The sequence below is a fragment of the Prinia subflava genome, chromosome Z (genome assembly GCF_021018805.1).
Source record: "Prinia subflava isolate CZ2003 ecotype Zambia chromosome Z, Cam_Psub_1.2, whole genome shotgun sequence".
NCBI lineage: Eukaryota > Metazoa > Chordata > Aves > Passeriformes > Cisticolidae > Prinia > Prinia subflava.
Window position 1 is genome coordinate 12,991,250 of NC_086283.1, and position 27,030 is coordinate 13,018,279.

The following is a 27,030-nucleotide window of genomic DNA, read 5'->3' on the forward strand; positions in this document are numbered from 1 at the left end:
GGCACTGCATTCATCCCTGGTTTTGAATCCTGTGAAAGCTTGAGCATGCACCTCTGGCCTTGAAAGCTGCCCAAACTCAGCAACCCTGAAAGATTCTCTCCTTGACAGGACCAGCTAAAACACAGAACCCTGTGAGAAACTGCCACTCATGAGACAAAGAACACCAGCTCATGGTATGACCTGCGCTGCGCTGAGAATCCAGCTATAAATACCAGCCTGTCTGCCAACCCTTCAGGCTGGGAAGAGCCTGCCTGTGGCTGTGCCAGAGGGGCTCCCATTACCCAAACAAGCAGTGTCACCTCCTCTTGCTGAGATCACCCACTTCTTTCTGCAGCATTGAAAGGGCAGCAATCAAGACCAGAGGGTCAAGTATTTGCTACGCCTCAATATTATACAGTTCTTCCTTGGTGATCACAGGTTATTGTTAATCCCAAGTGAGTGTATGTGGAAGATGTGGTCCTTTCACTGAAGAACTCATGAACCCAATCACAAATCCTTAAAAGTGGTGTGACAGCAACTGGGAGCACTGGGAGCCTTGTCCTTCTTACACTCAGCAGCACTGGTGAGTTTCAGCATGCGTTTTAAGTGGCAGGGCACTTTCAAGGCTCTGAGAGATAGTTTCACCCATAGTGTGAGATCACACTTTGGGAATTGGTCATGTCTGTGGGCTAAGCAAGCACGGTGGCAATAGCAAATGTGACCACTGAAGCTTCATTTGCGCCAGCCACTTACTGAAATCCACAGACTGCGGTTTATCATTTCAGACATGCAAGAAGTTCTTACACAAACCCTGACCAGCCAAATTCTGAAAAAGCAATTTAAAGTTGTCTGTCTTGTTCCATACCATTTCCTCACACCTAACGCTTTCCTTTGCCAAGAATTTTAGCTTGCTAGGATTATTTAGTTTTCACTTTACATCAGCAAATGTGGCACAAAATGATAAACAGCTGCATTCTACTTTTCCTCCTCTCAGATGGGGGGTATTTCCCACCAGGAAACAAAGAGCACTGTACAGAAACAAAGCAAATCACAGCCTTGCTGACTGAAAAAATCAATGGCCTTCATACACTTTATGCTTTTTAAACATAGTAAATTTAATTTCCTGTTTAATTCAGCAGAATCTGTTTGCTTTCTTCTCAACCAGTTCATCAATCCATGACATTTGCAATGCACCTCAAACTAGAGTCTGCAGTTTAAAGACAAAAGTAACATGATGCATATAAAGCACTTTTTAAAATCTAAACTTATACATAATTATAGAAAAGGTATTTAATTTGGTTTTGTGTTTAAATTTGTAATCACATTAAATTCAATTTGTATGTCAGCAAATTGAAAATCTTTGAAGTTCTCTGAGAAGTGTTCTGCATAGGTATGCATGCCCTGGTCTTCCAAAATCAATACAGCTGAACATTAAGTTAAAGGACAAGAAAGATCATTTTTCTTAAACTGACAAAAATTACACAGAAAGGGACGGTTTAAGAGGAGACAATCCACAGCCTTTCTGCGACTCTCTGATAAAACTTAGTGTCTAAAAACAAATACAGAGTGACCTCTATATTTCCTATGCTGTAGTGACTTTTATTTGTCTATCTGCACAGGTAGGATATCTGCCTAAGGAACATCAGAAATGATGCAAAGATACTAGGAGAGGCTTGAGGAAGTGGAACCTAGATTTTTTGTCTTTCCCAGGATGGAGGTGTATTACTTTCTACTCAAAGACTGATATATGTACAATAGATGTCTGCTGTTAAAATTGCAGCTCAACAGAAACAAAAACCCAGAAACTTTTGATAACTAAAAATATACATTCATTCTCTTTTCATTACCCCACATTATTTTAATGTGAATAACAAAAGAAATTCTTTTCTTTTATCACAAAGAATCAGCCTCAAGCCTCTGACTTACTTCCCAGGCCATTAGATCACCATCAGCTCAATCAGTAAGACACCAGTGGAAAAGGACTAACCTAACCAAAAATGTTCATCACCACCAACTCAGCCTAGACCTTTCCTGGGAGGTTCCCCTGAATTTCTTGGGTTAGAAAATAGATTACTATAGTTACTGCTATTTTTTTAACAAGAAAGTTGATATTATTGTTTGTATTTCAGCTGACTTCGTGTCAGTTAAATTCACCAGAGCTGCCTTTACTTGTGTCTCTGCTAGACTGAGGGACTTATCTAGCGGGTCATCCAACCTGAAGGAACACATATTCCTTCCCTACCTGCCGATGGTACCACTGCAACTTCTGGCATAAAGGTCAGTTAAGAGTTTCAACTGGAAACATGATGATAGGGAACACCAGTTTGTCAGATACCTGGAGGACAATGGGACGGTGAGCAGCCAAGAGAGGTGTCTTCATCTTAAAGCACTGTAACCATTTGGTGACTAATCGGGTAATGATTCACTGCACTTGTACGTGTACATAGAAAGAGAAAGAGAGCTTGTAATTTGGCACCTGCTGTGTACACTAAGCCATTTCTTTACAGAAGCATTCATGAAATATGCATGAGGAGTTTAACTTGGTTTTCAAAAAGTTCAAATTTCACTCATTTTCTAGTAAGTTACCTCAAAGCTGTTGTCCTCAAAGGAACTAACTGAGCCAAGAAATTATTCTGAAGAAACCACAGACTTTCTTTTGCTTAAGAACACATTGAGATAACTTTCTCCTTCTGTCCACAAGTTACTGCAATAGCAAGAATTCTCCTTGGAAAATATCACAAGAGAGAGAAAAGGCAGCAGTGCCCTGGCACCTGTGATTAAAAACAATGTGGTATTTTGCAGAGGGTTGTACATAGGAGGGAGAGAATAACCAGAGCCTTTATGGCTTTTCTTTGTTCCTGCTTCAGAAAAATCATTTGAAGGCCATCACTTGCCAGACAGTAAAAAAACATTTCCTGATAGAAAACAAAAAGGCAGAAATTACTTAGGGCAGAAGCTTTTCAAACCAGCAGTTGAAAGTTGAGGGACCATGGAGTCTGAATTAGATGCTGTGAAAGCCTATTTTGCTTATATTTGACTGTAAGCAGACCAGAAGCTATCACAAGCAGAAAACACTTCTGCAAGTAAGTACTAGAATGCAACTATATTCATATTTTGACAACATACAATGAACAAATGTATTACTTGTAATAATAATTCACTTCCCACACCAATCTCATGTATTGTGTGTAAAACATACAAATTAAGAAAACAATTCCGCAAATTGCATTTCTCTTCTCTGTTTTTCGCATCCTTAAATTCTTTTGCCTTTCACAGACATCAGATAGCTGCACAGTGGTGTGGGGGATTAGGAAAACTGCAGAGTAATTCTCTGCAGCATTTTAAGAGATGCTTCTGAGCACAACAGCTAGCACAAAAACAAATGTCCTACTGAAGACAAGTGTCTGCATCATAACCTGAAGTCTCCAGCTCCTTAAGTGCTTTTCAGTTGCTACAGATGTACGCGTTGATGGAAATACAGCACCTAATGAGTTTCCACCTACTTTGACTGGCCCATCAGCCCTGTTAATAGAATTGTGTTTCTTTCTCTTTTTCACATTGCTAATGTGCTAATAGCTAAAATTTATCTTCCTCCAGCACAACTCTGACCAGCTAACCTAACAACTCACAATGTAACCCCAGAGTGGCTTGAAATGCTAAAATATATAGGCTAGGACAACTCATTTGCTTCCTCTTTATAATTCAGGGAACGTATTTCTACCTTTTACATCCCAAAACCCACACTTTCTACCCATTTAGAACAGTCAGTGGGCAAAGTTGACACAGTGGCTTGTGGGAAGTTTTGAGAACTGGTGTGGTTCAGAAACCAAATCTCTTGCTCCCTACAGATATTGCTTAGGTCAAGTCCAGAATATCGGCAAAATATTCTAAAGCCAGTAGACTACACAAAACTAACAATATTCACATACAGGAGGCCAAATGACCTACTGACATTATCACCTACCTGCAAATATCATACATGTGTACCAACACGCCCCTTCTAAAAATAAACTCTAAAAATAAACTGTTTAACCGATAAACAGAGTTTATAGCTTAAAGTCTCTTTTAATAAGCAGCTATGGATTAAAAGAACAATCAATGCATGGTACTTCTACCATCTACTTCTTGTCTTAATTATTGTTCTGCATACTTACAAATGATGAATAAGGAAGAGGCAAATTAGAAGGCAAATTAATTCCTTAATCTATTCAGAAAACACTGTAGGATTATACAAACATACACAGAATTAGTCATAGAAGAGCTATATATGCATACTGGAACAGAAGGGAAAAAAATTGGTATGCAGGAAAAATAAATGTTAGTAACCAAAACGAATAGTTTATCTTCTACAACAACAGCAGCCTTAATGTTACCAATTTAGATAGCAGATATCCATATCATCAATGTACTCAACTGTCAGGCTGGTTTGAGGCAACCTTAGTAAACACTACAGCATAAAATAAAATTTAAAAAAATCTTACAAAGAAGTTTTTATTAAGCTACAAAGCTTTACAAGTTATAAAAATAACCAATTTCCACCAACGTAATTTCTTTGTATTGAATAAAAAGAAAATAGTAAGCTTGGGGATTTGGGGTTTTTTTACATTTAACATTTAACCTCCCTCTTTTTTTTTACATTAGTATGCTGATCAGTCATTGTGCTATAAACATGAAAGTCTTCAAATAATTATTTTCAATCATTTGTTGAAATAGATGCCACAGTCCGTTTTCAGTAAGGGTGCAAGTAACTTGTCTCTCTGAAATTGTTGGGGGAACAAAATAGTAAAAGGATGTAGTTGCATGTGGCTGTGTAGGTAAATATGTGTACGAACAGTCTATGAAGAATTCCCACTGCCACACTAAAACATTTTATATATATGCTGTCATCGCCTTGTCAAGATCTGGCAATACCACCTTAGTTACATATTACAGATCTTATCATTTGGAGGGAACAGAACATTCTGAGTGTGCCTCAGAGTGAGATGGAAAAGCTCAAGGCGTGGCCTTTTGTTTGTTTGTTTTGAAGGTCCAGATTCTGCTTATCTGCTCAGGATGCCCCAGCTTTCCAATGTTCCTAATAATTGCAAAATAATATTCTGAAGATAGTGACAGAGCCAGAAATGCTCACTGTTGTTCACACAATGAAACAAGATAAATGACTTGCACAGTGTCATGACAGAATCAGTGGAAATGGCAAAAAAACACAGGATTCTCCCAAGTGCATGTCAAGTGCTTTAACCACAGTATTATTCTTACATCTAAAGTGCACGACTAATCTGACCTTGCTTGCTCAGATAATACTCCTAAAGCTGAAGTTCTACTGTGAGTGTTAACATTTCCTCCTATTAATATTTTAAATAGGATTTCACTAATCCAGCCAGCATAATAAACAATATAAACCTTCCTAAAATGTGAATTCCTAACACTTAAGACTTACAGTTCCTGGATAACTTTAAAAAAAATCCTGCTTTTACTCAGCTTGGCCTAAAATGAAATACCATAAAAAAATTCATTATTTTAAGAAGCCTTGCAAGATGAAGACTCTGAATGACTTTAAAATAAACTGTGAAATTCATTAACTTTTCAGAGCTTATTCAAACTTAATCCCTTTAAATATTTGAAGCATATAATGTTGCAAACATGCCAACTTCAGGGTAAAAATAAGGAGTACATATATGATATGTTTTATACTTGTATCCCTGTGACACCTGTAAAAGGCAAATACAGATCCAATAGGAAAAGTAAGTTAAGGGGAGTTTGCTGCCCTTGAGAGACACAACTGGAAATACTGACACATGCACAGTAGGACAGCCAGATGAGGAAGATGAACCCCCAATTATAGGAATGCCATACCAAAAAGCAGGGCAGTAGGACATCCTTCAGAACATGGCAGTGAATGTTTTCTGGATCACAGAAAAGGTGAAGCTCACCAAGTGGTGGTACACAAGTAAGGATATGCAGAGAAAACACTCATCTTGGATGCAGACCGCTCAGTGGAACAATGCGTAACATTTTCTGCTCAGAATTCATGGCTCACCTCTTTTTTCAATACCTATGTAAACTTTGAGCAATGGGGTAGAAAACCAACTGATCACTAGGATTTCTTCACCTGCTGTACACCTTCTGCAGGCTGCACATCAATTTAGTTCCTTTCAAAAGGTACTAAATTTGAAAGTACCCCTTTCAAAACCTCACAATGCTTGTAGCAGCTATTCTGTTAACTATTGCAGCATCTTTGATGACTATTTCCAATGGGAAAGTTATTCTCAAAAATAATTTTGTGTTTCAAAACCTAGATAAGAAGAAAAAAGTTGTGAAATTAGGAAGCTTTTAAAGCCCACCAGAAGTATAGACATTAATTCAAAAACAGATATGTACTTCTCTGCCATAACACTTGCTTCACCTTGTAGAATAAATGACATTGTTTTAGTTGGCCTACTCTTCAGTGGATTTACAATGTTGCAGTATTGTACGTCAGAGGAAAAACAAACAAACACAGAACCCTCTGGAAATTCAGGAAATCACCTACAATTTTCAGATTTAGGTTTTCAAACTGGATATTTCGATTCTAATTGAAAGTAGTGCAGCAAATTCAAAATAGAGTAATTCCTCCTGATAACATTTACCTGCAACAGCAGATAAGAATATGTGAAATTCTTATTTCACATAAAAAGAAACTGTTTCCTATTCATGGGGAGATGCATTTAGAGTGCCATTTGAAACACTGTCATAAGCATCTTTACACAACCCAGAGTTTGACTGCTTTCATAAATACACATATATATTTTTAACTTACACCCAAAGCCCAAATTTCTGCTTGTAACAGTAGCAATCCACATCAGCACTTTCCACCCTCCAGTAAAACTGAGCGAACACTCCAGCTCCATCACTCACAATCATCTTGGAAGCATATCACAGAATAAGCTCATTGCTTCCATCCAAATTTTGCCTTCCTAAAATAGAATAGCTTGTTCTAGTCATTGATGCAAAAAATACGTTTTTACAACCAACAGTTGAACAGGAAACTGCAAAGCTCTCAGCTGAAATAGCATCACTGGCATTGGCTACAATGCAGCACAAGGCAGAGCTCTACCTGAAGAGTGCAAACACAGCAGGCCTGGGAAAAGGTGCTCAGTAAGGAGATATAATTCTCCCCGTGGAAAAGAGAGGTTCAACAAGTCAAGGCAGTAACTGCACAGGGTGCAATGTTAACTCATGAGGAGCCCTGATGATCTCACTGTGATAGGTTGTATGTGTCAATTATTGTACGCATTCCTCCAGATCAGGAAAGAGTCCAAAACTGAATCCAACTTTCATAAATGCTAAAGTCAGTCCTTCACTATAAAACTAGTTTTTGTCTCCTGTTAGCCATAATAAAAATAAAGCATGGAATAGAGGATATACAGGGGTTGTCCTGAACAGACATCAGTGTAGTTCATTTGATTCTGTCCTCAGTAGCTGACAGCGATCGATGTTTCAGAAACATTGAAAATTAACTTGCTTCTAAATAAGGTTTTGCCTCTTCAGATAAAAAAACTTAAAGCAATACAAAAGATTATAAGAGTAATAGGAATAACGTGTCAGTGGGATTCCCACCTATGTTTAAATCTGAATGTGAAGATTTCCCTAGTCAGCCTCCCTCAATTCACACATGCACAAACACCCCACATTCCTTACTGAAAGGCTGCTTATGAGTATTGGCAGCTACTAATGCCTTTGCATGATAAAAGGCAAGGAAGTAGTTGATGAGAGAGAGAAGGAAAGGATAAAAGGACAAGAAGAAATTACATAAATATAGAAGATGTGATCCAAAGTCCAATAAACTCAATGGAATGATTCATACTGATTTTTACAGTCATGAGAGACAGAGTCTGAAAAGGCAGGAAACAGATTTCAGCCCCAATAGTGGACATGTTTTTCCTCCAAAAGTTCTACAACAGAGGGCATGATGTTTTTTATCTAAAAGAATCAGCTATAACAAGACAGTTACAGCTCATTTTGCTTCCTTTTAAATGGCTCTGGCAGCTTTTCCTAACATGTGATATGGGAAATATTTTCTTTTATTTCCTCCACCTTATCTCCTAAAAAAAGTTTCTATCCACACACATTCAGGTCTCTCAGTGTTAGTGGCTGGACTATCACAGCCCTTGGGGATGATGAAAATAATGTCAGCTGTGAATTACATGCCCTGCTTGAAAAAAGGGGCATAAGTGACTACTTTGAAAATCTTCTTAGCCCTTCACAACGTTCCAGTTAGAGATGAGAAAAGGAACATGGCCAGCGTCTTTATCCTGATGACTGTTACAGTAGGAGTTACTACCAAGAAAATAATTAATACAGGATTAAAGCTCCATTTGAACCCAACACCGTGTTCAAACATACACTATGTTCAGACGGTGAGATGGGACAATGACACTTTCCTTTAGATCTTTACAGAATAGGAAAAACCTGAAGTCCCTGAAAATTTCAAGGCTGTAGTCAGTCAGCAGCACCAGCAGTCTGCAAAAATATTGTTTTGCATGACATAAAAACAAACGCATCAAAAATCCTTTGTTGTGTCACTGCAAAAGTTTCTCAGCTGAGTAATTTATTACTGCTTTATACATTATTTATTGCTTTATTATTGATTATCACTTAGGGAAAAAACTTCTGATCTTCTCTATCTGCTCTTCACTTTTGATTGCATATAAATGCAACTCAATACAGACTATACATTGAACATGACCAAGTATAATTAAGTTACATACTGTGCACAGCCAAGTTAGCTCTAGGACCCCCAAACCAGTGCCATTTGTATCATGTAACCAGCAAGAACCTACAAATCATGTTTTATAACGACCAGACTGATAAATAAGCAATGTAACTACGATTTTAGTATGTATTTTGGCTCCAAATATTGTGTTGTGCTAATAAATATAATCTGTCAGCACAGATGGGGAAAAATAAGAAATAACAGAAGCAGAAATATTTCCCAAATAATTTCAGGCTAAAACTATTATTGAAACTTTCCTTTGCCTTTCTGGTAATATAGATACAAGAGCATTGTTCTGGAGCATGAGACCAAGTCAATTAAGCTGATGGGAAACAAGACAACAAGAGTACAAAAACTTCACCATGGACTGCTTTTACTACTACGGACTTTTTACAGACAGCACATCAAACTAGCCCATTATCTCAGGTGCTCTCACCACAACATGGGTACTTAGAGATGCTATAGGATGAACAGCACAAGGGAACACAATTTGCCATTTAGCTACAAATTCCAGAGCCAACCCTTGCCTTAAAGCTGCTGCCTCAGGAACTCCTCCAATTCCTCCCTACCATTATGCCAGATCTCAACATAAATATGCCAGTACAGAAACACATAGTCATTTCATCTCAAAGGTATGGACCTTCATCAATATAGGTTTTGCAACATAGGTACTGTGAAGATAAATGATATGGCTTGTGTCAAATTCAGTCTGGAGGGAATGGCCCAAGATATGGTGAAGAGAGAACAACTGCTTGATGGAAGTACCTGCCAAGTGGCAGAGAACTTTCCCTTCTTGGCTTCAACTCTCAGCATATCAGCACAAGAAACTGCTGGCACACAGGTAAAGCCTTAACTGTCCTCTGGAAGTGGTTTCTGTGGCAGCAGAGAAAATGGAAGCATGGGATGAGAGGAGGTATTCTTGTTGGGAACGAGACAGGCAGGCAGCTGCACACACAAAACAGGTTCGTCAGGAGTGGCCAGGAGTACATCCAAGTTGTTTTGGTGAGAACGTAAGGAAAGGAGGAGAACCTTACACCTGCCCACATATAAGCTGGTTTAGCTGTCATGAGTGACTCCTCAGCAAACCGTATCAGGATATTCCTGTGTGAACTCACTCTCAGTTTTGTGCCATTTAGACCCAAAACACTTTCAGCCAGGCTGCTCTGCCTTTTGCCAATAACATTTTTTATAAGACACTTGTTTATTTATAAATAGAGGTAGATTACTGAGAAGGATTTTCAGGAAGGACTGTGTTCCTGAGCACTCCTAAATTTTTATTTTAAATTTCACAAAACACCTCTCTGCCCAGTTTTAAGAAAATTCCAATGATTCTAAAGGAAGAAGCAGACAACAAATGTGCCTTGTACAGAACTCTACCATTTTTATACTCAATCATGGAGGCAAGAATTAATGAAGACCTGCAACAAACCACCAACCACCTCCTACTTTTCCCCCTTACTCTTTGGTGCTAGAACAAGTGTTTCCTGGTGAAATCAATCTCATTCTTTGTCAAGATGCTGGGAATGAGAAGGATCTGTAAAAAGAGAGCTGCTAGAAATTGCTTTGAGTCCTTTCAAAAATCATGGAATTATGAGGTAGAGATTGGCCTCCTTTGCCCTATCATGAGTTGCTTCATAATAAAGTTCAGTTCCTGCTCATAAGTGCTCTGAATCTGTCAGTACTGAAGCAGTTTTAAGAGGCAAGATAAACATTTACATACAAGGAGACAAGTGGTGAAAATGATGTGGGAATGCATCTGGCTTTGTTCTCATGTGGGTCACCATGTGACAGACCCGGCAGAGATTACTCAGCACCCAGTCATGGCAAACAGAGATCCCTTCAAGGGCCAGCTTTGTCGACTGACAACTGTGGACTGGACAGTTCTATTTCATCAGCCCATTATTCACTGTAAATGCATGAAAATCCATCTGGTTTTATTTCTCTGTATGCATGAGATATGAAAGAAAACAAAAACCTGTCTAAGCAAAAAGCAAGAGCATGACAAGAATACTGTTATGGTAAGACCTCATTCTCACAGCTCAGTCTCTGTTCCCTCTGCTTCACACAGATGTTTGCTAGCACAATAGAAGGCACCTCTCTGTACTCCCTCTCTCACATCAGATAAACCAAAATACCACTTAGTGATAGTACAAGACAACAACAATAGTTGCTTCAATTGAGTGACAGCCAAGAAATCTTTAATTCATCCTGGATTTACAGTTACTTTTCTCAAACAAGAAACTTTATGGGTGATCAGCCTGTCTACGTGAAAAACAAGCAGTGTGGGTTTCTGAGGGACATTTTGGAAGAGGTGAAGATCTTTACACCTAAAATAACAAGTGAAAGACTTGACTCCTCAAACACAAAATCAGTATCAGTTGTACTTCTAGCATGGAAAAAAATAACACAAAATAATAAAGCAGGGTAGAACTGGTTTATAATTGAGGAGAACTTGACTTAGCCTGTCTTCGCTACATGGACCACATCGCCATTGTACCACTAGGCCTATGGACATACACACAGTACCTGTACCTCAGCAAGAAATGCTGATGAAGATTATTTTAGCTAACAGCTTATAAGATATGATCAACTTATGGGCAGAGTAAGCTGAGAATATTAGTTACAGTACATGCAAGACTGAATAAATCAAACTCAGTGAATTGCTTTTAAGAGGAGGAAGAGAAAGACACAAAAAAAGCTTCTAATTAGCCACATTTTTCATTTTTTCCTCAAATGGAATGTTTATAAAATGCATCTTTTAACACGGATCTCCAAAATCCTTCCTAAACTCGACAATCCAACAGCTATGTGTAGTCTATCATTATTAGATTTCCCTTTGTATTCCTACCTTTAAATAATGTGCAAGATCTGGCTGTTTGCTAATTTAAAGTAAAGTCGCTTTATTACTGATACAAAAAGCATTTCCTAACAGATACCAGTAAGCTACACTGGCTTTTGGAATAGGTTCAAAACCAGTCAGACCCTCTTCTTACCAGAAGCTGAATTACTTCTGCATATTCATTCAGCTGGGAGAAGTCTAGGGATGGAGATGTTCTGGTACTGAGAACATTTCTAGCCACAGGTCATACCCTTCAGTGCAGACCAATCTTCACATTGCAGAACAGGCAGGCTGTACAGGTGGTGTTCAAAACCTCACAGGAACACCGAACAAAGAACTGTCTCCCAGTCCACAGAAGTTGTATTATAGGAATGATGCCTTTTACACATCCATCGGAGCACACTCCCTTGTTATTTTACCATGCAAACTGTATTTGTAGTTACCACTGAATTTTTGCTGTGATGTGAATGAGAAGTGCTTGTAAATAAAAAGGATTCTGCTTCAGAACTGGAGACTAAGCTGGAAACACTTAGAAAGAGGCACCATTCTAATCATACACCACAAATATTTACTCCCTTATGGGAGCTGAGTGTGTGACACAAAACCTCTAGTAGTTAGCGGTCCCCACAAAGAGTTTGTGACTTCCTGAACTAAAATACTAATTTAGAGTTAGACTTTTCTTCACACCATGACTCCTCTGCTCTTTCCGGGAACTACAGAGATTTTAAAATATTACTAATTCTCACTAGCAGATGGTAGTAGCACTTTGTCAGAGCATTATTACATTTCAGTTAACACTTTGGAATTTTAATGCAACGGCTCCAAGACAAACTTCTCAACCCCCTCCATAAAAGGGCCATTTCAAAGCTTACATCTGAGACTGCTGCCATCCACTGGCTTCCACCCATTTTAAGAAGTGGTCTTTGAAAGAGTAGTATTAAAAAAATTATGAAATACTTTCAAATCCAAAATGGTCAGGAGGAATTTGTGAAACGAACAACAACAAGAAACCTCCGTTGTATTACTAAAGCAATGCCAACAACAAAATACATCTCCATGGCCCCTACTCCTGAACATCTTTCAAAAAACCCAAATGCTGGTTATTTCTGAGGAGCAGACGTTTGTTTACTCATTGCAGATGCCTGGAGGTGAGAGCAAAAGAAGTGGGCACACGCTTGCTCTGAAGGGAGGATTAGTCAGAATGAAGGGGTGAGGGTACCGGGGATGCTTCCAACAGCTTCCAAAGCTCCAACACCAGCAATTTCAATATTCTACTTGTTACTCCAAGTTAATGGTACAAAATTATGCAAGGACTTTGTTTATAGAAAGTTAGCCCCTCTCTCCCTTTCATATTCTCCATGGAAGTCTGTAAACCTGGTATTTTATGAAAACACTCATACTCCTTACTTGACACAACACAAAGAGCCAACTAATCCTAGGCTCAGGGACATTTAGCAGTCTTACAAAAAACGGGGGGAAAATGCATCCCTTTAAAAAATGCTAAGAACACTCCAACCCCACAGTACTTTAATAAACAGGCGCTTTTTTTTTTTTTTTTTTTTTTTTTTTTTTTTTTTTTTTTTTTTTTTTTACTAAATCCTGAGAAGATGATTTTCAACTATAGCAGTTTCCAGATGCTATCATTATCTACCTTCCCCCGAGGAAGTATTTACCTCATCCTTGCATACATCATTCCCTGTTACTAGAGATCATTGATCTCAAACAGAAAAAAAAATCTAAAAAATTATTATCCCAATTCTCAATGTGTTTCATTTATAGGAAACACAAGCCACTGGCTGTGCCTTTGTTGCCTTGGATGGAGGTTGGACAAGGTTGATGTTGACAGAAAACCAGACCAAACGAGGACATATGCCACGAGATAAGTGTGAAACGAGATCCACACTCACCACTCTGGAGCTTCACTGAAGAAAGGTGTAACTTTGAAAGCAAGCTATGCAACTATTTGAGATGAGGAGAAAGCTAGCACTCGCCCCCTCATTCCATGAAAGTCATGGCAGGCTTTGCATTCAGAAGCAGGCTGCATTATTTACCCTTTCCTTCCTTCCTAAATTAGGTCAAAAGTCAATGGAGCAGAAGCTGTGGCTGTGTGCATCCCTTCCTCCTACTCACCAGCCACAGAAGCTGAGTTTAAAAGGAGGCATGGTACAGACCAGCCTGTGAAATAAAATGCTAAGATAGTGCCAAGGCTACTGTAGGAAGGTACAACACACTCAGAATTACCCTGGGAGGAGAGGAGTGGAAGATGACACTTCAGTATTCATTGTTTACATCTGTGTACAATGGTATTAAACAATACAAAGGTAAAATGGATCTCACTTCTCTGCCGAGTAACAAGGTACAATTATTGGCTGAAAAGACCCAAAAAAACTAAGATTTACCACGCAAGTCAAATGCTTTATATTAAAACTATAGAGGCTAGACAGGGACAAAGAATCCCATTTTCTAATCTGTAATTTAGTTTCTTTAAAACTTAATATTATCCTCTAGCTATATTGTTCTCAAAGCACCAGTTGCATTATATTATTAAGCTTTTCAGCAATATTTGTGCCATTCCAGTCCCTTGTTCCTCTGGATTTCCCAACTTTTCTTGTATGCTTAGACATATACCTCCCCTGCAAGGCCTGTCCCAAATATAAAGCCCAGTCTTCAAACACGTAACACTTCCTGCTCTTCCCTGAAGGTATCCTGCACTGCCCATTACTCACATTAACCCCTCCAAATGCTTCCTGCACCCCTTCACCACCCAGCTAACTCCCACCAGTGCTAAACACAATCCCTTTCCAAAGCTCCCACACAGAAGGCACCACCAGAACATTCCCCACAGCAGTCCTGCTCCCAGAGCAGCTCTGTGGCAGAGAACATGTTTTTCTCTTGCCCACTGCCTTCAGCCATTTTATTTAACGTAGGCCCTATACTCTTGGCAATGCTGTCAAAAATGGGAGAACTTTTTCACCTAAGTGAGCATTTCTCATGTATCTCCAGGATGCAATCCAATTCCAGAACAGGAGAGCTACTTCGAGGAGTTAGAAAATAATTTCTCTAGATTGTTTCAATAATATTTCCGCAGCAATACAAAAAACTTCATGAGACTACCTACTACTTCACTACTACAAGGGAATTGTAGTAGTGAAGTAGTAGGTAGGCTGCAGATACTTTCAGAATCACTGACTATACTTAAATATCTATTTTAAACAAAGTAGGGAATTTTGCAACATATATTGTTCCACTTTGCAAGAAAGGGGTCTTTTTTTCCTACCTCGTCTTCCAAAACTTTACCATGAAATATTTGTCTAAGAGGGCACGTGCACAATCATGCATTACCTCCTGTACTAGGCGAACCCAGAGAGTAACACAGTGTCAGCCGATGAGGTAATGATTGCTTCCATTTGGCCAGTTTAACCCATGTTACCGGCAATAACATACTGTAGGTAATAATTATAAACACACTGATGCCCTTCATTTTTTGTCAGCTTTTTCACCTCACAGCCCCAGATCAAGAACTTTTGGTATCAGCCATGCAGCATCTGCCCTGGCAGGTCATCCCTGTCGACATTTCTACCTGCTTTCATCCCTTTGTACCCACAGTGATCACTCACAAACATGAACGAGTGAATCTGCCTCTCAATATACACACGAGTCTCCAGGTGTACAAACTGAGTCGCAGAGAGATCCAAGCCCTCTCTTTCACTTCAGCTTCAAATCTCCTGACAGCCAACTTTTTGTTTCATATTTGTACAGCTTCCAGCACAGTGGGGTGCCATTTCACCACTTCATTCATGTTATGGCTTCCTGCCTGCAAGCTGAAAGCCTCCCAAATCTTCACATTGTTACCTGGGGTGGAAGCTAATGCCATCCCAAATTAAAGAAAAATCCAGTCAAATATTTTCAATAAGAATAGTCCTTCTGATTACTGATAAAGTGTGCATTTATATACTGTATATGCATACATTAATACATAGCCCAGTGCTTGCTATCAACCTGTAGCATGGAGCTAGAATAGCTCCAGAATGTAATTTTTTAAAGATATTTATAGCTAATACATTCGTGGATATACTTCAATACTGCTTCAACCTATTTATTCACAAAGAAGAGGGCTGAAGGAAGATCACCTTTAAGAATTACAGACAACTTTTCGAGGTGTACTTGTCTCAAAAGAGGTCAAGTAAGTGGAATTCCAGAGGAAAAAAGTTTTATCCAAATAATAGATATTTGTGTTATGGCATGTTTAATTTTTTTACTTCCTGGACATTAAAAGCAGATATTTAAGAGCATAGAACACAGTGATCATCACAATTTCTTGCCATGAGCCTGGAATATGAGAAAGAAACTAACAGAAGCAGTGAAAGGGACAAATTAATGTATTTTAGCATGACACAAAATAGCTATCACTTTCACTTGCATTTAACACACAATGTACACTGGCCACACACTGCCACTACTCTAAAGTGGCTTCACTGAACAAGAACTGTGTCTTTCCTACTGTTTTATTCCCTTTGCCAACCTTCTAGTACATGAAATGGTTTTAAAATGTTTCTCAAATGTTTAAGTTGAACACTATAAAGGTTGTAAGAAGGCAAAGAAAAAAAAAAAAAAGAAACATCCTTGCTTAATAATGTTTGGTCTGGAGATACCCTCACTGTGGGCTTCCAGCCCAGCCAGACACGTTTTAATACTGACTCTAATCAGTGACATAACTTTGCAGTAGTGTCTTGGCACCTGAGAAGTACAACTGACATCTTCAAAACATCCCAAAGGCTCAGGAGTCTGAGCTTCACTGAGATGAGTTCCTGCATGCTCCAACCAAAGCAAGTCTGTCATCAGGGTTGGGTCCCAAAGACAGCTCTAGAGTTGGCATCCCAAGACAGGGAAGCCTGCCCTGTGCAAAATTTCATTTCTCTATTTAAAAATAAGTTTGCAAAATTGATGTATCTGTGTACATTAAAATTAGGCTCAGCAAATCCAGGCCTGGCATTCAGGTCTGATGTTTTGCCATCCTCTGCTCCCTCCAGAGCTTTCATCCGGAGCTCCTTTCCACAGCACTGGAGTGCTGCTATTTGATTTTGATTTATCACAAGTGAATTACTATAATGAAATCACCAACTCGATTTAAGCCTCTGAGAAAGATATGGTTGGACTAACAAAAAATTGTTCTGCAAAGCAAGCAATTATTGTTAGGTTCACTAGATATTGGCCTTAGCAATCCAACTGATTACAGAAAGTTAATGTTTTCAAAAGCAATGAAAAAATAAGGTATTAAATCCTTTAAATCTGCATGAAAGGCTCCAAGAGGAATTTTACAGTTATTTTCACTGCATATTTTATTAGATATGTGATATTTTATTCATGGGTAAAGCAAATATAACAATTAAGAATAATTAGCATTTCAGCACGGAGTGTTATCTAATACATTAAAATACACATATAAATCCTCATTTAAATTCTGTATCCTCACATTTTTCCCCTTTCTGGTTCAGACTTTTCCATTGAGCATAGCATTTACAGGAACATTATACAGCTCCCAAAGAAATAGAAAGAACTAGTGGCTTTTGCCTTTGATATCTTATTTTCTTCCCCTCCTTGCGTTTTTACTCATTTTCTTTTTCAATTTCCTCTTGAGAATAGAGCTTGTCAGATAAACCCGGCACAACTTTCAGGAAACTTTTTCCCTTTCATCTTTTGTTTTCTAACTTTCACCCGCATCATTCCACAACTAATGTCTATAATGGAAACCTACTTTAAATCTAACCCTGCTCTTACAAATCCATCAGTTTACAGTTGACTAAAACTAGAGTATTTGTCTCTGTACCACCTCTTCCACTATGACTTTAATGCTACACAGAAATGCTGTAGTTACTGTATTATCCTTCAAATTAAGTGTGTCACCTTTTATGAAGGCGCTTTTTTTAATTATTTTTTTTTTTTTAATTTATTTAATGCAGCACTTAGAGCTCTCAGAATATCCCTTCCTTGAGCTTTTGTAGTGAGTCCCAGACCAAAGCAGGAAGAAGTCTCTCCAGCGGAAGTGCACTCTGCGGTACAATACTGAATACAAAATACATCCTTCTCTGAATTAAGTATATTATCACTGAAACTAGGACATAAATTCTGAACCTTACAAAATTACAGCAGTGCACAACATCAAACACGCTCACTGGCCAGGTTTCAGAACTGTCATCCAACCACCAGCACATTTCATTTACTAACCTTCAATTTCAGCCTGTATCCTCCCTGTTAGGGTGATCACTTACGACTCTCCAATTCATATAAGCCTTTATTAATTATAGTGGTTGCAGACACAGGAGAATCTTTCCTGTACTCCAACAGCTCTCACAACTGCTTGGCCAATAATAACCAGAAACCAAAGCCTGAACACTTGTATAGAAGAATAGCAGAGGAAACTGCCCTGATGGGGAAATCCAGAAAGCTGTACAAACTGCCCTGCTCCTGGGAAACACAGAAAGATACAGCAAGAAAGACACCTTTTCCTCATTCACTCCTCTTCTAAATGCTTCCATTTTAGTCTAGATGTTTAAATTACTACGACAAGAATACACAATTATATTCTGACTCTGTAATGGGTGACAACACCACCTCCTCTTCTCAATGTGCTGCTTCAAATGCACAAGCCAGCTAAAAGCTTTGTCCAGAAGGCTTTGCCCAGGGCCTCCTTACCTGGTGTTGAGGATGGATTATCAAGCCCTCCCCCAAACTCATCCAATATGCATTTAGCACACATTCCATGCCACATGTCACACTGCACCCCCTCAGCACTGCACCTTTCCCAATGCAGTCTGCTAGCCTGGGTGAGTGAGGAAGCCACGGTCAACATTACTCTGAAAAAAAGCCAACGTAGCTCATTTTGGTAACTGCCGCAAGCAACAGGACAGCAACTACTTCCTCAAGGACATAATACACAGTGCAGGAAGATAATATAACACCACAGAAGGAGAGGAAGTGCATCTGTCTGCAGGAAGCCCTGTAGGAAGCCAGTGGCTACACCACAAGCCTGGGGTACAAAACAGCTCAAAGGAACACGAGCTGCCATGAGCAGCTCCCAGCCACTCTGTCAGGGTGCCAGAAACCTGCCTTTTGTGCTTTGCTCTTGGGCTGTGACAGTCATATTTGTCTCTTGGCACTTCCAGGTAGCACAGACTGTATCTGGGGCTCTCACAGATGGGTGTGAGCATGAGCAGAGCCACGAACTGGACTGTAAGGACTATAGGTGATAGGACTGTAGGATGCACAGGTATGGAGCTGTCCAAGTCAAGCCTGAATCTGAAAGCAAGGTTTTCTTCAAAATTTCACCAAATTTGATACTAATTTACTTCTTCTGGGGTTCAAATCTAACTGAAAAAAAAAGAAAAAAAAAGTGGCAACTGAATTTGAAGATGCAGAAAGGCATCTGAATTAGTTTCATTACTAATGTATCACCAGAAATCAATCTTTGGCATATACCATCATGTATCATAATATATGTGCAAAACACGTTTTCAAAGTTTGATCCTTTTCCTATAATTGCTCAAAATATTAGAATACTATTTCCTTTTTTTATTGGTCATGTGTAAGTCTAAACATCAGTGGTAATTATCATTGCCTAGTAAGTTTTTAAACACTGAAGATACAAACAAAAATATGTTTGGGGAGTGTGTAGACAGAAAGAGAGATACCATGTTCTCATATATAACTCAGGTAATTAAGACAATTAACTGGAACCTGATAGCCCAATAGAACTGCTTTCCCACATAAACTTGTTTTTAAAACCATTTTTTACTGTGCTGAAAAATTATCAAGCAGTGGAGTAGCAGTAACAAAGAGTGAAAATACAAATCTCAACTCAAAAGGCAAAAGCCTCCAATAAATTTCAGCCAAAACCAGGCTGTCATGGCAGATTATGGATAGCTATATATCAAATGGAAGAAAATGATGTAAGTTCAAGTCTATATCTAGGGAGTAACCTAATGGCTTACAGAAGTCATCTCTTGCCAATACCACTTGCTTTACAGGGCCAGGGAGTGGAAGAGAACCATACTTAATGCCTTTGTTCATTAAGTTAAATGAACCTTAGTTGGTAGGTTTATGTAGTCACAGTCTTGAAAGATTTTTCTCCAGTGTGTTTTTTCAAAGATGGCATTGTGAGAATAAAGGCTCAGTGCATCCCTAAGTAGTCATGTGAAAGCACAGAGCAGCAGCAGTGATTGCCATGTCAGACATTTGTTACGGCACCACTTGAAAACGGATGGTTGATTTTTTTTTACTCTGCCTTTATCAAGGACAAAGAACCTGATGTAACACTACGAGTTATTTAAGAACATGAAAAGGAGCTGCCTGCTGCGGTCAGCAATCCACAGGCTCAGTTTAAAATCTTGTGAAGTCAACTAAGCAACTCACCTGGATTATGACAGACTCTGGATCAGGCCCTGATGATGACTAAGAAACACTCCAGAAAAGCAGTGACACCTAATGGCAAACATGCCTTTGGATAATGGCAACCCCTAATCTATGGCATGCAAAGTCATCCCTCTTCAGCTACAGAGCAACTAACATACATCACGGGGACTGAAGCATTGCCACAAATCGAAGCACTTGGGAAAGCGTTTCAGAAATAAGGCACACAGAAGCAGAGAGTTTATCACGCAGGCCGAGCGCTGAAGTAAGAGCATACTTACTAAGAGAACCTCCTGGCTGCTCAGCCCCAGAACACTGCCTTCCAGGCCCTCACTCATAGGTGTGTTTAAAATAAGCAAGTAACCTTCTCACATCCTAGAGCAGGGACAACAAGGACCTGAGTGCTCCTCTGCGGACACTACAGGCACACACAGATTTATTTGTTTTTAATAAATCTGTTTTGCTTACTTGTCCTGTGCTTTACAAATGTATGTGAGAGTACTGTAATGAACAGTTAGTGCCATACACTACATACCTCCTAATGAGGCTTCACCAATAGCACAGCAAATTAAATTCCTATTACCAATTCGCAACACAACCCAAGCTGCACTGTAGCACATCAACTTACAAGAAGAAACGTGGACAGGAATACTGCCAATCAATAAACCCTTTCCTTTACAGAAAAAAAAAAAAAAATTTAGTCACCACCAATATCAAGCAAAGAAACAAGCAATAGACCCCATGTTGGAATTGCCTTGATATTATTAACCATGGTACAGAAGAGCTTAAAGGTGTGTGCCAAAACTCAGGAGCCAGCAATGCTGGGAACTTGTCCAACGCAAGGAATGCAGCAGTCCTGGCCTACAAACTCTTAAAGCTGAGAGGAGTAAGGTAAGGGCAGAACTGACTTGCTCTCTCAGGAAGAAAAAAGTGTATCTATAAATATATTAAAAACAAATGCTTCATTATATGCAGAAGCATATATAATACATAACTATATCTTATATACATTTATAACATTTCCTTTAAAAATAGAAAAGCCAAAGGCAGTACACAGTTGACTGCATATGACTGAAGTTACTGATAAACATAAAAACCAACTTGAGGTAACCAGGGGGGCTGAACTAGATTAACTAGCCTTCAAAAATCCTGTCTTTTTCAGAAAACTTTTGTACCACACTATGCGCCTGCTGCCCTAGGCGATTTTGCAGCACCTATTACACATATAGATATATGTGTAATAGGTGCTGCCTAAATGTTTCTGTAGGCACAACAGGAAATCCATAAGCATGTAGAGATGTATTACTATGTACATATCAAGGGAAAATAATGAGCACTAAGTACAAAATATAAAAGCACGAGACTACCAGCAGTAGAAGATACAAAGCATACGCAAATTGTGTGGCTGACAAGAAATGCCACCTAATCCCTGCTTAATTAAAACAGTGTTCTAAACTCCTGTTTGGGGAGTGAGGAGTGTGGGACGACTGATGTATGAAGGAAATATCAGGCAGCGTGGCTAATCTCAAAGACTTGGGAGCTTTCGAGCTACATAAATCAGAGCGACTTTTTGAATAGCCTCATAAAACACAGAATCATTACCATTCCACTCACGACTTTCAGATTCTTCCTACAGCATACAGATCATTAGGAAACTTCTAAGCAATCAAGTAATGTGGGACTGATGAAATTACTCAATCAATGCATGGGCTGAGAGAAGCAGCATAATACAGGATTGCACAGTTTTGACATGGTAACCCTGCCCCTTTCTTTTTTTATATAAGGGTAAGGAAAATTATAGTGGAGTCGATTCATTTCACCATTTTCACAAGAGTGCTTAATGTAGTCTTTCTGAACTGCCAGTTCCTATTTATAATAGCAGGGCAGCAGAAACGTACAGACTATAAGCAGCTCCACCAATATTTGAAATATGATACAGGAATACCTTTTTTTAAAAAAATGGGCACAATTAAATATACACAGACCTTCTCTAGAGATCAAAAGCAGAATCTGTACACAGAAGACAGGGAAATGAAAAGGCATTATCATAGATGGATAACCAGTCACTGTATCCCTCCCACTGACATCACCAAGTCATTAATGTCTACTCACTAAATTATAACATTTTTTGGCATTGTCTGAGAGATGACCGATAAAATACTTTGAGACAGAAAGCATCCTTTTGCAGGGTATATATAAAATAAAACGTAAGCAAGCAAGTTTGTGCATTATACTGAAAAAAGTATATATGGGTATGCACGGGTAACATGTTATTTCTTATGACCATTTGCCCCCTCAAACATGGGAAAATATTTTCCACTTGAATATCTTAGCACTGCAGAATGAAAAAAAGATAATGTATTTATTCTGTCTGTTGCCTAAGGCATCAGTACTACCTCTGGTAGTATTTCTCTCCCCCTGAACTGAGAATTTTGGATTTTTCTTTGGCTTTGTGAGTTCTTCTGTAGTTAAATTCTTGGTAGAGTACCCTGATACTGCTTTTGCTCACTCATTTAAATAAATTGGTTTATCACTTATGTCTAAATATTTTATATATAAATTTATTAAATACAAGTGGAGGAAGGCAAAAGGGGGTCAGAAGACCAGGTCACAAAATACAGTGGTGTTACTTGGGGCCAAATTTTCATCTGTGAGCTTTACAAGTTGAAACATTTAGCTGTGTACTCATCTACTGTTAAAACAGTTCTGATTTCAGGTAATTTATTTTCAGAATACTCATTTTCGTAGATTTAAAGCTCTGTGTAACAGTTAAATGGTTTGCCATTATCATAGTAGCATAAAGAGTCTAAAAAAAGAGCTAATCCCCTTGTCAACTGTACTAATTGTCTCTCAAGACAAATTGTGTGAGAAGCAACTGCTTTGGTTCTGCTAGTTTGGGGGGGTTTTGTTTTATTTTTTGCTTTCAATGAGGATTTACTGCATTGATGTACCTAATCACTAACAGCATTATTAAAAAAAAAAAGAATTAAAATATATTGCATTTATCATATAAAACAAGTAAACCAAGCAAATTTTCATTAAAACGAGGGGAGAATAGCTATCGTCTCCCCTGATAGTAGTGGAAAGGGACACAGCGTGCCCACCAGCGCTGCTTTAGCCAGGAGGATGGGCGACAGCGGATTGCAAAGAAACTCCTCATATGCTACACAGTCAAAATTTCCCCCCAAATCCTAGGATGTGATCGTTTGATACAAGCTCTTAAGAAAGAAACCCTAAGACGTTAACTGTCTCCTAGTGTCGCTTTAACAGTCTGCAACTGGGAACAACTGAAAAAGTCCTTCTCCCTTTAAAAGGAGGGCACAGAGCGCTACCTCCGCTGTGCAATATTTGCTGCTCCAGTCGCACACAGCCGAAAGGACTGACCCCTATAAAGTTGCGGTACCTAAGGGGAGCGGTGGCTTCTGGGCTCGGGGGCAGCTACACGAAGGGCTGGCGCACCGCTGCCCCAGAATCGGTCCTGTGGGAAAGCTCCTGACAGCCGGGCTTTCCAAACGCACTCCCCGCTTCCCCTGCCACAGAAACCCGCTACAGATCCCCACGACAAGCACCGGCAGACATATTTACACAGCCAACCCCGGGGACAGCGGCAGCTGCCCCACCGCCGGGTCCGGCACCGCCCCAGGAACCTCCCCAAAAGCGCGGCGAGACCCTGCCCCGAAATGCACCTTCCCCGGGGCAGCGCGGCGCCGGCCGCCCGCCCGCCCCCGCTCCGCCTGCGTGCGGTGCCTGCAGATGGGCGAGCGGCCGCGGGGGAAGCGCCCTCCTCTCCTCGTCTCCCCATCCCCGCTCCTCTCCCTTCTCCGCGCATCCCCGGCCGGCGCAGGGGGGGCCCACTCGCCCTCGCCAGTCGCGGGAACCGAGCGCCGCTCGGCAGCGGGGCTCGGCGCTTCCCAGGGATGCGCCCGGCGAGAGCGAGGGCTGCCCTGCCGGAGACGGCTCGGGATAACGGGGAGCGAGGGGGCGCGGGCGGCAGCGCCGTGCGCCGGCACCACCCGAGCTGCCCCCTGCCCCCGGGGCGGAGGGGAGGCCGCTGCCCTTCCCGGGAGCCGCGGCTCCGGGAGGCGCACGGGGCCGTGGGGAGGCGGCCCGAGGCGGGTGCCGGACGGCCGGAGCCCCCCGCCCTGCCCTGCCCTGCCCTGCCCTGCCCTGCCCGCCCGCGGCAGGGGAAGCGCTCACGTTGCCAAACCACCTGTTCCGCCGCGGGAGAGGAAGGCGGGATGGGGGTGAGAAGGAAGGAAGGAAGGAAAAGTGAGGGGGTTTGAGCGGCTGTCACCGTGGTGTGAAGATCGCGGGGAGGCGTGGGGTGTCCCCCGGCCGAGGGGGAGCCGGGGCAGGCGGACGGCAGGCTAGAGCTGAGGGGCGGCGGGAAGGAACCGGGGAAGTGCCCGAGCCCTGGGTCCCCCATCATCAGCCTCATCAAAACCTCAAGGTCTAAAGCACGCACGTACCCCGCCGCCGAGAAGCCTTTACACAGCGCGGTAGGGGAAAAAGAGGACGCCTGAGGTCCTGGTGGAAAGCAATTATAAGAGGAGACTAAACAACAACAACAAAAATAAAGCAAGCGAACAAGCGATAAAAGAGAGTGAGGGCTGCGGGGGGAGGGGGGAGGAAAGCCTTCCAAGAGAGGGAAGGTTGCAAAGGAGAGCTGGAAAAGTGTCCAGCAGCACCAGCAAGCGCAGCACCCCCTTACCGATGTGAATGATAGAATCTGCAATCGCCGCTTTCCAGGTTCGAGTCCAACAGACGGACACGACCAGGATGAGGGAGAAAACTTCCATCTCCTCCGGAGGTCCAGGCTTTATAACAACAGATCTCTTCGCCAAACGGTGCTGCCGCGGAAGCAAGTGCAGCGCAGGAAGCCCAGGAGTTTGAGGTGCAGCCGGAGGAGCGTGTAAATCCCGATGGCTGGCGCAGAGCCGCGGCTGGTCAGGGAGCGAGCCCGGAGCTACGAGCGCTTGTCTCCTCGGCGAAACCCCGCGTCACTTCTCGGGGCTCCTGGGCAGCACCAGAATTGCTGGGAGCGCCGGCAGCAAATCCATCCAGCCCGGGCGCCGCCGCGGGCAGCAGACGCCTCTGCTGGTCAGACAATCCCCATCCTTCCGCCGGGTCCAGGGATCCGCTCGGTCCCGCTGCTGCGCGGCAACTTCCAACCCACACCACGCACACGCTCACACACACGGACACGCACACACAGACACGCACACGCGAGCAGACACGCACAAACCCTCTCGGCCAGAGAAGCCCCAGGAGCCCGCAGCTAATAGCTCGCCTTCAGCGGGGTGGGAGGAGCGGGCGACCGAGGGAGCGGGCGATCCCGCTCCCAGCAGCCAGATTCCTGCAGGAAAAGCCCCCCCGGAGGCCAAAAAACAAAGTGAACTTCAAGGTAATGCAGATAGTAATGCAGAGATTTCCCCCCACCCTTCGCTTAGAAAAATCGCTTTCCACAACTGGAGAAAAAAAAAAAAAGGAAAAATCTGCCAATGGAGCCCAGCGTGCTGTCTCTGTCGCGCAAGGTGGTGGTTGGACAGGGCAGAAGCGAGAGGAGGAGAACCCGGAGCGAGGCAGACGAGAGCAGATGATGGTCTGCAGGTTGCTTTTGGAGCTTGCTTTGCTGGTGGGATGCAGAGAGAGCTGGCAGCTCCAGCACCAGCCAGCACGTTGCCTAGAAATGGATCACCTAGGAGAAGGAGAGAGAGCGAGAGATAAGTGCTATCAGCCAGAGAGGGAGAAACAGAGAGCGAGCGAGTGAGAGCGCTTCTCTCTAATAACCACCTCCTCCCCCTATCTGCAATACAAGGGAGAAACAATATAGTGCCCTCGTCTCCCTTGAAATCTTCAACTGGGACTCAGGAACAGACATAGGCAAATGTGCATACAACCTAAAAATACTCTGGGGGAGGGAAAACCTTTTTGAAGTGTTATGCTCAGTTTAAAATAATAATTAAAAAAAAAGACAAACCCACCCCATTTATTTAACCTTGTAACTCCACTGTGGGGATCAAGCTGGGAGCTAGACAGGCACTTCTGCCTCTCAGTCTTTGACAACTGAGTCAGGGACGTTACTTGAAGGGGAGAAGAAAAAAAAAATCAGGGACACCTGGCCTCTATGGGAAAATGAAGACCTAAAAATCTATTAATATTACTTTAATTATCTGTGTTCTTGATGGAATTTGCACAGCTCTTTAAAGCAATGAATTAGCTTTTTTCTTCCTCTCTCTTTAGGTAATGGAGAAATTTCTATGGGAAATATTTAGAGTGCACTTTTCATGCTCAGGGTTCTACGAATTCATTAACCAATTAATCCTCAGATTTCTAGTGCTGTAGTTAAATACATTATCCCCATTACACAGACAGAGAATTGTACAGAGAGGTTAAGTATGTTCCTACAAAACAGTCTAAATCCCCACTTTATGTCTTAATACACTTTCTCCTGACTTGGATTTTTCTAGTCCCACTAGAGACAGGAAGCAGAAATCAAAGAATTGCTCATAACATAGCAGTTATATCCTAAACTCACATGAGCCATTGATAAGTCCTGGTAGTCAACAAATGAGAAGTGCATCAACCCCTTTTTTTCACAAGAAACCTCTTTTGAAGGCATCTTCTTAGTTGTAACACTTCTGAGTTCATCATACCTGACTTGTATATTTCTTCCCTTTCTTGCATATGTCTTCTTTCAGTTGTGGGACTGATTGGCAAAAACAGTTGTATGCCTATAAAATTTAAGGATTTAGTTCAAGAGGGAGAAATAAGCTTTTCAAGAAAAGCTAAACTAAACCAACAGCAAGATAATTGACTCTACTAAAAGAAATATGAAAACAAACCAAACAAAATTAACCAACACCACCAAGAAAAAGCACCAGCAGCAGTTTTGACTTTGCTTAGGCCCACCTTGGCAGGTGAGAACTTCTCTACAAATGGTAGCACCCAAAACACTTCAAGCCAAATCCAAAGCACAAGTCAGGGCTCATCTTTCCACAGGCTAGAATAGACTCTCTCTCATCTAAGAGCTGAAACAAATGGCAACTAGGGT

General features: G+C 41.2%; 1 protein-coding gene across 1 annotated transcript in view; it reads right to left on the reverse strand.

Moving 5' to 3' along the window:
* Positions 1-24,822, reverse strand: part of GRID2 (glutamate ionotropic receptor delta type subunit 2) — a 682,022-nt gene extending 657,200 nt beyond the window's left edge. The window contains exon 1 of the mRNA XM_063423230.1: positions 24,688-24,822. Within this exon, the coding sequence (XP_063279300.1) occupies positions 24,688-24,775 (88 nt within the window). The 5' untranslated portion in view covers positions 24,776-24,822. The remainder of the gene's footprint in view (positions 1-24,687) is intronic.
* Between the last annotated feature and the right edge of the window lie 2,208 nt (positions 24,823-27,030).